The sequence below is a fragment of the Ipomoea triloba genome, chromosome 1, assembly GCF_003576645.1.
Source record: "Ipomoea triloba cultivar NCNSP0323 chromosome 1, ASM357664v1".
NCBI lineage: Eukaryota > Viridiplantae > Streptophyta > Magnoliopsida > Solanales > Convolvulaceae > Ipomoea > Ipomoea triloba.
In genome coordinates this window covers 26932486-26944963 of record NC_044916.1, presented here as the reverse complement: position 1 = coordinate 26944963, position 12478 = coordinate 26932486, and the positions used below count along the sequence as shown (strand labels likewise).

The window sequence follows — 12478 nt, the reverse complement described above, 5'->3', positions numbered from 1 at the left end:
GGGGGGGGGGGGGGGGGGTAGGTGGTAATCAAAATACAAAAGGTGCAGAAACAAAATGAAAAATGTATTACACAACAAAGACAAAACAACTAAATCACAAGTTTGATAATACATAAATCTATAGCTGCAAAAAACATAAAGACCAATAAAACAAATTCATAGCAACCTGAGATTCGGAGCATCTGTCTGTGTGTAAATGAAATGCGGGGGGAACAAGAAAACTTCAACTATGCATGAGCAAAGCTCCTTAACGACTACCCAATAACAATTGCTATCTAATTACTCAGTCAATCTTCACTGACGAGAAGAGGTAATGGACAAAGTAGAATGATGTCAGGAAACCGATAGAGCCAGTAGCAAGCATGATTGCAACTGCCATTAACAAAGAGTAGCCAATATAAAGTAGGGCAGAGACTGGGCCGCTAAGACTCTGGAGATCGAACACAAGGTAATTGACGGAGTATAAGAACACGTAGAGGGCAACAGAGCCTGAGGCATAGAATGCTTTCCACCACCACATCCAGTCCTCAACACAAAGATGCATGTAAGTGAGGACAACAGAAACTTCCGCACAAACGATCACCAACAGGAGGAGGACAATGAGCAGAAATCCAAAGACATAATAGAACCGTCCAAACCAGATACTAGAGAGGATAAAGAAAAGCTCAATAAAGAGGGTTCCAAAAGGAAGAGTTCCAGCCCCAAGAACAAGAAGCCATGATGGATATTTGCGTGCTGGGATCTCCCTAGGAATCTGGTTAGTCCGCACAGGGAACTGGATAGGCTCAGATCTTGTGCCAAGGAACCCTCCCAATAGTGTCAGAGGCACAGAAACGCAGAACCAGAGGGCTAAGAGTTCAAAATACAATGAAATAGGAATTGCACCAGTGCTGTTGCTTCCCCAGAGAATGAAATTTAGCACTGTGAGAATAACAAAAGCAATCCCTGGAAAGAAGCATGCAGTTGCCCAAGAGACGGATCTCCACCCTTCTGAAGTCCCTTTTATAGTCCTCCACATTCGAACACCAACATAACCAGCTGCAATTCCCAAGAATAGATAAAGCAATATCATCCCAGTTAGCAGCATACCCCGAGAAGCTGGTGACATGAAACCAAGGGCCGCAAAAACAATAGTTACTACTCCCATTCCAGTAATCTGAACTCCATCTGCAATCATAACACAAAGTAGCTTTGAGTGATTTGGTTCTCTGAAGACATCACCTACCACAAGCTTCCAGCCTGAAAGCTCCTCATTCATCTGCGCCTGAGCTTCTTTGTCCAATTCCTCATACCTGGTTAAATCTCTTCTGACCGTTCTCAAAAAGATTACAAAAACAATGCCAGCTAAGAAGACAATCACCATCAATGAATTAAGAATTGAGAACCAGTGAACCCGAGATCCTTCCATCTTCAGATAAGCATCCCATCGAGATGGCCATCTAGTGTTGCTTTTCACAAATTCAACCTCATAAGTGAATGATATTTTCTCCTGCTCCCTAATAATCTGAGACTTTTCAAGATCGAATGGACAATTTAAAGAACTAGCATTGTCATACATATGGAGTTTTGCCATATCATCAGCATCATACTTAACACTACACGGGATCACCTCGAAACCAACAATTTCATACCCAGAAGCCTTCTTATCAGTCTTTGTAATAACACCCATACCTTCTTCTCCAGTACCAATTATCTCCACGCCAGCCCCCTCATACTCATGAATCAAAACCTTGAATTTAAGGTGGTTAATTATGTAATCTTGATTATTATTTTGTGACGTGAACCCAACAGGAAACCCTGTCCATTGAAACTTCACCCCATTTTGGGTAGCATACCTCAGAGCAGGCAAGTTATCCAAAATCATATTCACCTGATAAAGGTCACGGGTCCTTTGTTTCAAGAGCTTTACCTCGTGATCATTTAGTGGACCTCTAGTGCAGAGGAATAGTGTTTCATTGACATTCATACGGAAACGGTAGGGAGAGTTGTCAATTTGATCCCCCATCAGCAACTCTCCAAGATTCTCAGCACTTTTTTTAATGCCACCTTGAGGTTTACAATAAGGAAGATCATAGTAGCTGAATGGAAGCTCAGTCTCAATCGAGGTCAACGAGTTCACTTTGACAATAATTGGTTCACCAGGCGAATATGTATGCATGTAGGTTCCTGGCAAATAAAACCCATGGCATGCATGTGAAATGAGGATGAAATATGAAAAAGCAGCCAAGTATCTCCTCCTCAATATTGATGATGATGCCATTGCTATGAGAAGGAGACAATCTCTTGAACCCCTGCTGGATCTAAGCAAGTAGTGGTGCAGAAACCATCAAATCTACAGAATCCGGTATCAGAAGTCAATGGCATGTTCGAATATAATTCATAGGTGAAACACAAAGCAAATAAGAAGTGAATAGACATGGTACTCGGCACATGCACATAAGAATCTCAAAATCAAAATATATATATATATAAAAAATACCTGATACACACAGCTACATGACTACATGAGCATGTATAATCGGAATTAGATCGGGAAGAACAGAATACGAAAATGCCGCCGAACATGTATTTTATTGCAAAACAAGCAAATTTGTTTTCTCAAAATTATAAATACTCAAAAAATCATATTTCCAAAACTACAAATCTCAGCACAGATCTATACCTCACACGATATTCAACTACCTATACAACCCAACTCGCAAACACAGGTACTGGAAATTCACAGCGCACGTATACATAGATAGAACACAAACCGCATATAAGTGCAGTAACATGCAATTTCTCGGAGTAAAAACTAGTGAATTCAATGTAAAATCAAGTAGATCTAGTAGAAAAGGCGCACAGTTAGTATGAGTTGATAAACATGCTTACCAGAAATGGATCTGAAAATGAAAAGATGGAATCGTAGGCGAGATCGGAGACCGGTTAGGGCTTGATGATTCCGATGGCGGATGTGAGAGAGAGAAGAGAATAGAAAAGAGAAGGCCGGTGGCGTGATTCTGAGATTTCAGTTGAACGGTCTAAGAATTTCACAGATACAGCGGGAGGCCGGTTGCGTTTCACTTGGCCAGGGCATTGGCTTCGGTAGGACTACACTACTACTGTACATTACAACTGCACACGTAATTGCACCGTAATAAACTGATAATAATAATTATTATTATTTTTTTATCAACTAATAATACAACCTCCGTTCCAAAATGGTTGTCTGGTTCGTTTAACAAGGCTTGACGGAAATAATTTTTAATCCAATTTTTCATATTATTAAGTTTAGCATTACTATATAAAATTTATATATTTAGAAACTACATTAAAAGTACTATTAAACACAAAAAATTAAATTTAAAAATAATAAAAAATTACTGAAGAAAATAAGCAAAGAAAGAAGAGTTGGTTTGATCAATAAATAGTAAATAGGACAGGTAAAATGAGACAGGGGGAGTAATAATTATTAATCATTAATAAGAACATAAATTTAAAAATAATTATTTTTAGTACTATTGACTCTATTACAATATAATATTTGTCTTTATATAGTTTTTTAACATACTGAAATACAAAGAGTCAATGTCCACTGAGATCCGAACATGTGACCCCATTTGAGAGAACCACAATTATAAACTCAAGAGTAACCACATTAGTGGTTTTTTGAGTTTTTACAAAACAAAAAAAAAACATTTTTACTCATAGCAATGATGGTTTTTAGGGATTTTTATTCTTGTAAAATAATTTGTTTTTGTGGGCCCTATTAACTGGGAAGAAATTAGAAAAAACAGCTTGCAGTGCGCGTTGAGCGAACCTGCTGTGCCTAGCTAGCGCATGCGGTGCACAGGTCAGTTGGCGCGTAAATAATATATATATATATATATATATATATATATATATATATATATATATATTACTTTTTGTTGTCAATTTTTTTTCTCTTTTTTTTTTTCATCTTTTATTTCCCTTCTTTTTTCTACATGTACCTAACAAAAATCAACTCAAAAATCAAACAATTGAGGTTGTTCTAACCATGTATAGTAATAGTTAGTAAAATCTATCATTGAATCGTAGAATTGTTAATCTCACAAGAGCGAAAATATCAAGTGTTGTATAAAAATAAATAAATTAAAATAAAAGATCTTTATGCCTAATAGCTTATACTATGAGTAAACAAGAATCATCAAATCCGCTCACGTTCTATACGTATTCACTTAAAATATATGGTATGCGGATCTACTTAATAAAAATTTGTTATTAATAGATTAGTTGTCGAGGTAACTTCTCAATCCGCTCACATCAAATTTGTATCCACTAAAAGTATATGAATGCAGATTTACTTAGTAGAAATTTGACATTAATAGATTGGATGTAGATGCAACTTTTCAAAATACACTATTCACAATCCACTTTGATAATTCATTACCCAAGAAAAAAAAAAAACCAGTGTTCAAACTAAACCAAAAACATTCAATTTGGTAAAAATGCCAATTAAAATATTTATTTGGTTTCAGACTTTCAGTTCGATCTTTTACGCAAAGATGCGTGCATACTACATTGGAGCTTTTAAGCAACTTGGCCCATTTTTAGTTACAAAAATTGTTTTTTTTTCCATTTGTGCAGAGTATTTCAATAAGTTTTTAATTAATAAAATATAAATTTATTTAAAATTCGTTTATTTTTTCACATAAAAATACTGCTGTTACTGACAATAATACTACCATCAACATGCAAAAATTTGTGTGAGTCAAAGTCTCAAACTATGAGACATGTCGAATTTTTGATTAATAAGGTCACAAATCTGACCCATTAATCAAAGATTCGACCGTTTCACTAATTGAGACTGACGGTCTCACCCAAGTGTTACCCTTGCTGTTCAAGATTGACAACAGAAAGAAAGCTTCAACTAAGACCGAATAAGGAACGAACAGGTGCTCAAAGCTACATATCCTTTTTCTTGGAGATTACTGATTACAGATGGGATGCAGATAGCAATATGTGCACATGGTGATACATACATATATATATATGTATCTGGTTTAGTGGAATTTAAGGTTGGTCAAGATGTTGTTGTTTACAGGATCAGCCAAATGATCAAGCAGGTTTTGGAAGGGACCAACTCCAGTGACCAAAGCTTGGATGAAGTATCCCAGAATGGCCAGCATAGCCAGCCTTCCATTCTTCACTTCTTTCAGCTTCAAATCCTTCAATGATTTCTCATCTTTGCCAAACCCCAAGGGGTTGAAGATAGGGCCACCAGGGTATGCTGGGTCACCTGACCCTCCTAGCCCCTTCTCCAGCCCCAGGAAGTACTGCTTTCCCATTGATCCAGGGTTTGCCCAGTCCTGGAATCTCCTGTGCTCTGCAAACCCCATCAGAGCCATCTCGAACACGAATAGAGTGTAAGGATCTGCCCAGTAGTTGTATGTTCCTGCAGGGGGGATCACTCCAGTTTTGAACCATGGCAGGGCTGTTTCTGGTGGGATCAGACCAGCCTTCCCAAGAATCTCTGGTGCTATGGCTCCTACTGCCCCCAACATCGCGTATCGCCCGTTGATCACCTCCCCATATGCTAGCCATCTTGGCTCTATGAACCCTCCAGGCCCTTCAGGATCTGACAGTCCCAGTGGATCAAATCCATAGTCACCAGGAAGGCTGCACTCATTCATTTCTTCAATCAGATTCGATTCGATTCGATTCAACAGTTTACATTAATTATATTGTGCAGTATATATTAGTTTTGAGCATTGAGTTTACCTCCCATCCAAGTAGGTGAGGCTCTGCTTGGATGCAAACCAAAGCTGCCTATCTGTTCCTTGCTGAAAGACAATTCATTTTCATCAGAACAATACATATACATGTGAGGAAATCTGCTCAGTGCATTCTCATAAATGAAAAATATAAAGGTTTTGTTGCGCAGAGGCTAATAAAGGGCCAAGTTGGAGTAAGGGATCGTTGGACGGAAGCTGGTGAAGGGTCAAGTCCAGCACCATGTTTCTTGTTGCGCCTTCGCTACTAGCTATTGCTTTTGGCATAATGGTAAGTATTTGATCCTTACAAGTCGTGTCAAAACCAGGTCACAAGTTTATAAGGAAATAAAGTTAAAGTTTCCTTCGCTAGCTAAGTAATTATAGTTTTTGACATAATGGTAAATGTTTGATCTGAACAGGTCTTAGACTTTTGGTTGAGGACGTCATGACAGAAGTGCATCTTTCAATTTAGTATCAGACTTATGCAAAAGGTCATGGGTCTAAGAAGGAGGAGGGAGAGAGTGATAGACATACCTTAACAGGGGGAGTAGAGGCAGCCCTAACAACAAAAGAAACCTTCCTAGAAGAAGATTGGAGAGGCCTTGCTCCAAGAACCTGCCTTGCAGCCTCAGCTGAAGAGGCAATGGATGAAGAAGAAATCAAAGCCTGTGCAGCCATTTTTCTTGATGGTGTGATAGTGAGTTTGGATTACCTTGTAAAAGCAATAATAATAATAATACTAAAACAGGTGGTGGCAAAGCCTAAACCACCAAGGCTTTTGTGGGCCAGAAAGAGAGGAGTGAAATTGTGGTGGAGAGTTGAATTCTTGTATATTGATGATAAAACTAGGATCTTGTTGTCAAATGGGGATAACACATGTGGCTTGATTGCTTGGATAAGAGATATTTTGGTTTCTGGCTGGGCTGCACAATTGAAATGTCCTATAATCTTTATCCACCTGGATCAGGATGGATTCTGCTTCTTCATATGTGATCTTAATAATGCAGAAATAGATTTGCTTCTTGTACTATACACTCCTGCACACTATATCTAATCTTAATATATGCCATGGTTTCATACCCATTTCATCAATTATTCTTATTTCGGTGTATGTTACTTTATTCACAAGTCTGAACTCGAATTTTACTTAAAATAAAGTGGTTGATCTATTTTAAAAACTTAGTTATTTGTGGAGACAAAATAAATTATACTTTAAATTGTTATAGACTTGATAATGGTGGGTTATTTCGAAATAGGCATATAATTAAAAAGACCCCATACTTATAACTTGAAAAGATTTAAAGCAATGTTGGTATTGAAGCATGCTTGGTGGCAAGAAGTTTGAATACAAAAACATCCTCAATAGCTATGGTTTTTTTTTAGGTGTCAACTAAGAGAAGGACGAGGGAGAGAGAAGAAGATAAATGTGAGAAAAAAGAAAAGGAAAAAAAAAACAGGTTTGACACGAAAAAAAAAAAAAAAAGTCTTTACGCATTCGCTGGGCGCGTAGAATGCATGCACTCGAGTGGGCACGCCTAGTGCGCGCACCAAGGAGATTATTTGTTTTTTTAGTGGGGTCCACTCTTCTTGCAAAAATCAAGGTTCTTGTAGGAGCACATTGAACACTCTCTCTCCTCCACATAAGCCTTGAAACTTAAAAAACCAGCCAAAATCCCTTATTGGGGATGTTCTAATTAGTGCGCTCAAAATTAGGCAGAAAGTACCATTTCCACCAATCAAATTAAAGGAGAGAAACTTGAACAAGAGCATACAAATTTAGTTCGAGGCACGTCAATAGAACCTTTAAAAAAATAAAAAAGTAAGAGACCAAAATGGGTCATTCGATGACATGTAAATTAAATCATATTGGGAGTAATCACAAGTTTCACAATTTAATTTGTAGAATTATTAACTTTTCAATGAATAAAATTAGTACCTAATCAACATAATTAATGAAGTATGAAAATAGCACACTTAGCTTCCTTTCATAGGAATTGGGCACTTTAGTTGTTTTCTAGGCATACATACTATATTGTCATTTGGCAGTGTGAGATGAGATAGAGATAAAAAATTATTTATAGAAAAAGGCTTGAGCTAGCTCACTAGGCTATAATATACTGAATTATTGATTTTATTGAGTTTGTGTTTTAACTTTCCGTATGTAGTTTTACTGAACAGCACAGTACATAATGTAAATTTTACCCAACAAAGGACTAAATAGCATAATTGTGCCATTAGTCTTGTGCTCAAATGGCATGTAGTGGCTCTCCCATACGAGAGGTCATGAGATCGAGCAAGCGATACTAACGCTTTGTGCTTCAGCAGGTTGAAAACTAGAGTTAGTTGTATTTAAAAAAATGGCATAGTTGTAAGAAATTAGCAGTGAATATTTTATCATTTCTATGCCATTACCATGCATTATATTGTTCATATACATTTTATTTATATATATTTATGTTTAAACATAATTCAATTTGACCATAGCTTGCAAAGCAATCCATAAATAAACTATGATTTCATAAGATTTTATACCCGAGCACAAAGTTAGATCAGAAACCAGAATAAAAGTAATACTATGAAAGTAGTAAGTAATGGCTTGGTATTTTTGAGGGCCTTGAATTGGGCAATATTGAATAAAAGGGCAAAAGAATTGGGTTGAAGAGCCTGAGATGAGATGAGATCAGAAGCTTGCAGGGCTATCATCCAACTGCTTCTCATCTTCTATATCAACCTCCAGGATTTCCTGTTCAATTTAGATGAGACCACACAACATTCAACAATCCATTCAATTCGTTTTTATGAATGAAAGGAATTATAATGAGATTAGAGACTGACAGGGATTCTTTGCTTCAAGTAATTGCCAAGCCTAGCTAAAACAGTTGAACGTTTGTGCCAAAACTTGCCACTCAGACTGATCTTCACATATGGTCCATCAACTTCTGCCAATTCTACTTTCCCTGTTTACAACAACACTTTCTGAAGATCACACGTTCAAGTCTCATCCCAGTTAGAAGTTGACATATTATGTAAAACAGTTACTATATATAGATCGGGTTAGATTATAGTCATTACAATAAATTAATTAATTAATTGGGTATCCAAACAATATAATGGATCTTGAAATCCCATGATTAGGAATCACCTGTTATCCCCACTTCAGTATCAAACAGTTGAGCCAGCTGCATATATGCACAACAACATTCAAATGTTTAAGGAATCCCAAATTGAGGTTGAAATGGAATGGAACTGTTAGTTATACCACAAAATTAAAATGAAGTAGTTGGTAAAGGTGAAAATTAATCTAAAATTTAACTTACTATAAGAGTGAACTAACGGTTTAAACAAATAAAAATGTAAACCGTTTAAACTGTCACGTCTAGTGGCTAGTTACCTCCGTCCGGGCATCAACCAAGACCTGCTTGATATTGTCTTCTGTCAAATCAAGAGAGGCTGATATTGCAGGATGGAAGGCAGTCTTGGTTGATGAAATGAGGCGCCTTCGGGTCGCGGGCCGGGGCCGGGACACCCCTTTGGTGGCACCATTCTTTAGCCTGCAGGAGGCTGAAAGAGTTTCACACTTTGGGAAGGTAGAAAGTGAGGGATTTGGGAGAGATGAGAAGTGGCAGTGATGGATGAAGAAGTGCAAGTGTAATGACATTTCTTTTGTTTTCTGTGATTCAACTTCAAAGGGAATGCTGCTTTTCTTGTTATCCTTTCTGACAAGAATGTGTGGTCAGTTGGATTGGTGTCCAAACCAAACCTTTGTTTGGGCTGGGCTCAATTACTCAAGCCCGCCCAAACATCATATATCGGTACCAATTACTATATCATGGATCATTTATTCATCTTGCAAGATAAACTATTAACATAAGATTTATTTTTAATACATTAAATGTTTATCATGTACTTCTTGTATACTAAAAGTTTTGTTGACACTAAAAATTTGTTAATTTTGATTATTTTTTATATTAGTATATTTAAATAGATTTTGGATAATATTGTTAGATAATATCAAAATAGTTTGAACCTATCAAAACTCTTTATCCTACTGCTATAAATAAGACCTTTTATTTCTATGTATTCATCCTAGGAAAAATCATAGAAATAGCTTTGAAGCTTATTATTTAGAGAATTATAGATCATGATCATGAAAATAAAATAAAAGCCCCATGATCCTAGATGTAAAAGTTCCTCCTTGAAAATCATGCCTACCTCCTGAAGATCAAGCCATTTGAAATCTGGAGGCCCTTCAGAAGAACAAGCATATAAGTTCTTCTCTGAAGATCAAGCCACTTGAAATCCGGAGGCCCTTCAATGGAGCGTCAAGACATCAACTGATGGACCACATATCCAGAGCTTGTACCCACACCCCATATTGATATACTAAGTGTAACTAGAATTTTGAATCCCATATATATATATATTCAAAATTTCTTTGTTCACAAGTTTATTTGTAAGTATATTACTAAAAAAAATGACTTTTCATTATATTAAAAATGAACATTCAATATATTAAAAATAATCATTTATTTATGAACTATGGTCGATAGTATAATTTGACATATGGATACAGTGTTATCTCAATCAAGTCCATTATTTAATAGTATATAATTACACAATTACCCATCTTAATTTTTTTTTAAAATTACCGCCCCATCTTATGTATTGAATGTGAATAAATTCCTCTAAGAGATTTGAACAAAAGAGATGGACTGGATCAAGTGGTTAAATAATTCTCATTTATAAAATGATAATTTTATAATTTTCATAACTAAAAGCGTACATTTTATATTATATATGTGTGTGTATTTTATAAAGAAAATCATTTTTAGTGGGTTCCAAGTTCCAACCATCTTATATGTATATTAATCTTATCATCTCTAGCGGGTTTCAACCATCTTATATATTTATACTCCGTATTAGTCTTATCATTTCTAGCGGGTTCCAACCATCTTATATATGTATATTAGTCTTTGTACAGTATATTAAACTAAGTGTCCAACATTAATATGAAGTACATAATATTAAAATTATGATTATATTTAAATATTTTTTAAAAAAAGAATAATAATAATAAATGAGTAAAGACAATCATATATATTAAAATAATCAATTATTATCATAATATTTAATTATTTATATTAATATTGAAAAAAATAATAATTAAAAATTTTGAATTAAATATAATATACAAAGTTATAAAGACAATTAGTATAAAAATATTATTAAAAATTTAATTTATTATCATTGCACTATATATGTCAATTATAGTGTTGCATTATCATTTTTATTTAGCTACTAGTTTTATAAGGGGTGAGTGCCCAATGTTTATATTTAAATAAATATTTGAAAGTATATCAATGCAAGATTATATAGGAGAAGTTTATACATGGGTAATTGAATGTTGAATTGTTTATTTAAATATTTAACTCAAAGTATTTGAATCCAAGATAATATAGAAAATTCATTATAATTATTACTAAAATAAATATTTGCAACCTTGTAAAATCGATAGTCTAAATATTTGGTCTAAAAATGATAGTCTAAATAAATACTATTTTTAATTTGAATTTTTCTAAGTGTTCTTAATTCTCTTTTGAGTAACATTGTCATTGTCTTCATCTTTACTATTTGTTCTCTTCCTTTTTGTTGGTAGTGTGTTATTTGCAATACGGATATTGTTAGTAGCATAGATGACAACGTCATACAATGAGATTATGATATAGGAGCTATGGACTTTCTTTTAGGTGTTCTGCTTGAAGGTTCATTTGGTTCAACCATTATTGTTGAATGAGTTATTGTGGATAAAGAAATCACTAGTTTAAGAAAAAAGATTAAATTAATTAATAAAAATTTGAAAATTTAAAATATTATGTATTCCAAAGATATTAAAAGGTAGTTTCTCGCTTCAATTTGCCAGGTAATAGGTTATTTGAGTACTTTCATTGTCAACAAATGCCCCAAGTAGTTAATATGATTGGTTTCAAACTATTCTTTTTTATTTTTTTATGGTATTAAAGAAATACATATGTATCATTTTTTTGTGTAACTACTAATTTATTTAATTTAATAAGAGTAAAATAGAGTGATTCCGCTTCAATTTGTTGGGTTATTATTTGAGTACTCTCTTTGTCAACCAATCCCTTAAGTAGTTAATATAATTAGCTTCAAATTATTTAAATTTTTTTTCATAGTATTAATAAAATACTTAGTAAATAAATATATAACATCATTTTGTACTATAACTTTGATATTTAATTATAAGATATTGTAAAAATAAGATAATGGACAATGTAATGAATATCAATTGATAAATTTGAATGTAAAGAATCTTTGCATGAGAGAAAATAAAGACAATATAACTAATGAAATTATTTCTCTTATTTAATTTAATTTTTTGATAATGAATAATTTTTTCAAATAAAGGTATTGTAGACACATAATTCAAAATTAAAGAAATACATATGTATCATTTTTTGTTGTAACTACTAATTTATTTAATTTAATAAAAGTAAAATAGAGTGAGAATCTTAATTATGTCAAATTTGATTGAGATGAGGTTCGGACATAAGACCTTTCTTATAGAAATTAATGGGTAAGTTAAAAGTTAACGGAATATTAACGGAGAAGAGAATATTTAACGGAAAACTTAACGGATAATCATAAAAGTAAGGTCAAATTAGGTAATCTCTATTAATAATATTAATCTGAATTATCTTAACCATCTATTTGATTAAATAATT

The 12478-nt window shown here is 34.1% G+C and overlaps 3 protein-coding genes across 4 annotated transcripts; all 3 read right to left on the bottom strand.

The window, feature by feature from the left end:
• Positions 1-43: 43 nt before the first annotated feature.
• On the bottom strand, positions 44-3088 carry LOC116025921 (transmembrane 9 superfamily member 12-like). 2 transcript variants are annotated; one of them, XM_031267310.1, is made up of 2 exons: positions 2872-3088; positions 44-2300 (listed from the first exon to the last, which is right to left on the bottom strand). In XM_031267310.1, exon 2 carries the CDS (start codon positions 2258-2260, stop codon positions 284-286), a length of 1977 nt encoding a protein of 658 aa, XP_031123170.1. In that variant the 5' UTR covers positions 2261-2300; positions 2872-3088; the 3' UTR covers positions 44-283. The 2 variants fall into 2 exon arrangements, with proteins under 2 accessions (XP_031123170.1, XP_031123163.1); XM_031267303.1 differs by having other exon boundaries at positions 44-2332; positions 2872-3087.
• Positions 3089-4867: 1779 nt separating this feature from the next.
• On the bottom strand, positions 4868-6513 carry LOC116032035 (chlorophyll a-b binding protein 8, chloroplastic-like). Its single transcript, XM_031274426.1, has 3 exons — positions 6270-6513; positions 5743-5804; positions 4868-5640 (listed from the first exon to the last, which is right to left on the bottom strand). Exons 1-3 carry the CDS (start codon positions 6411-6413, stop codon positions 5025-5027), a joined length of 822 nt encoding a protein of 273 aa, XP_031130286.1. The 5' UTR covers positions 6414-6513; the 3' UTR covers positions 4868-5024.
• Positions 6514-8220: 1707 nt separating this feature from the next.
• Positions 8221-9427, bottom strand: LOC115996088. The gene is made up of 4 exons (XM_031235231.1): positions 9127-9427; positions 8878-8914; positions 8571-8692; positions 8221-8478 (listed from the first exon to the last, which is right to left on the bottom strand). The coding sequence occupies exons 1-4, from the start codon at positions 9391-9393 to the stop codon at positions 8416-8418; spliced, it is 489 nt and encodes a 162-aa protein (XP_031091091.1). The 5' UTR covers positions 9394-9427; the 3' UTR covers positions 8221-8415.
• Positions 9428-12478: the final 3051 nt, after the last annotated feature.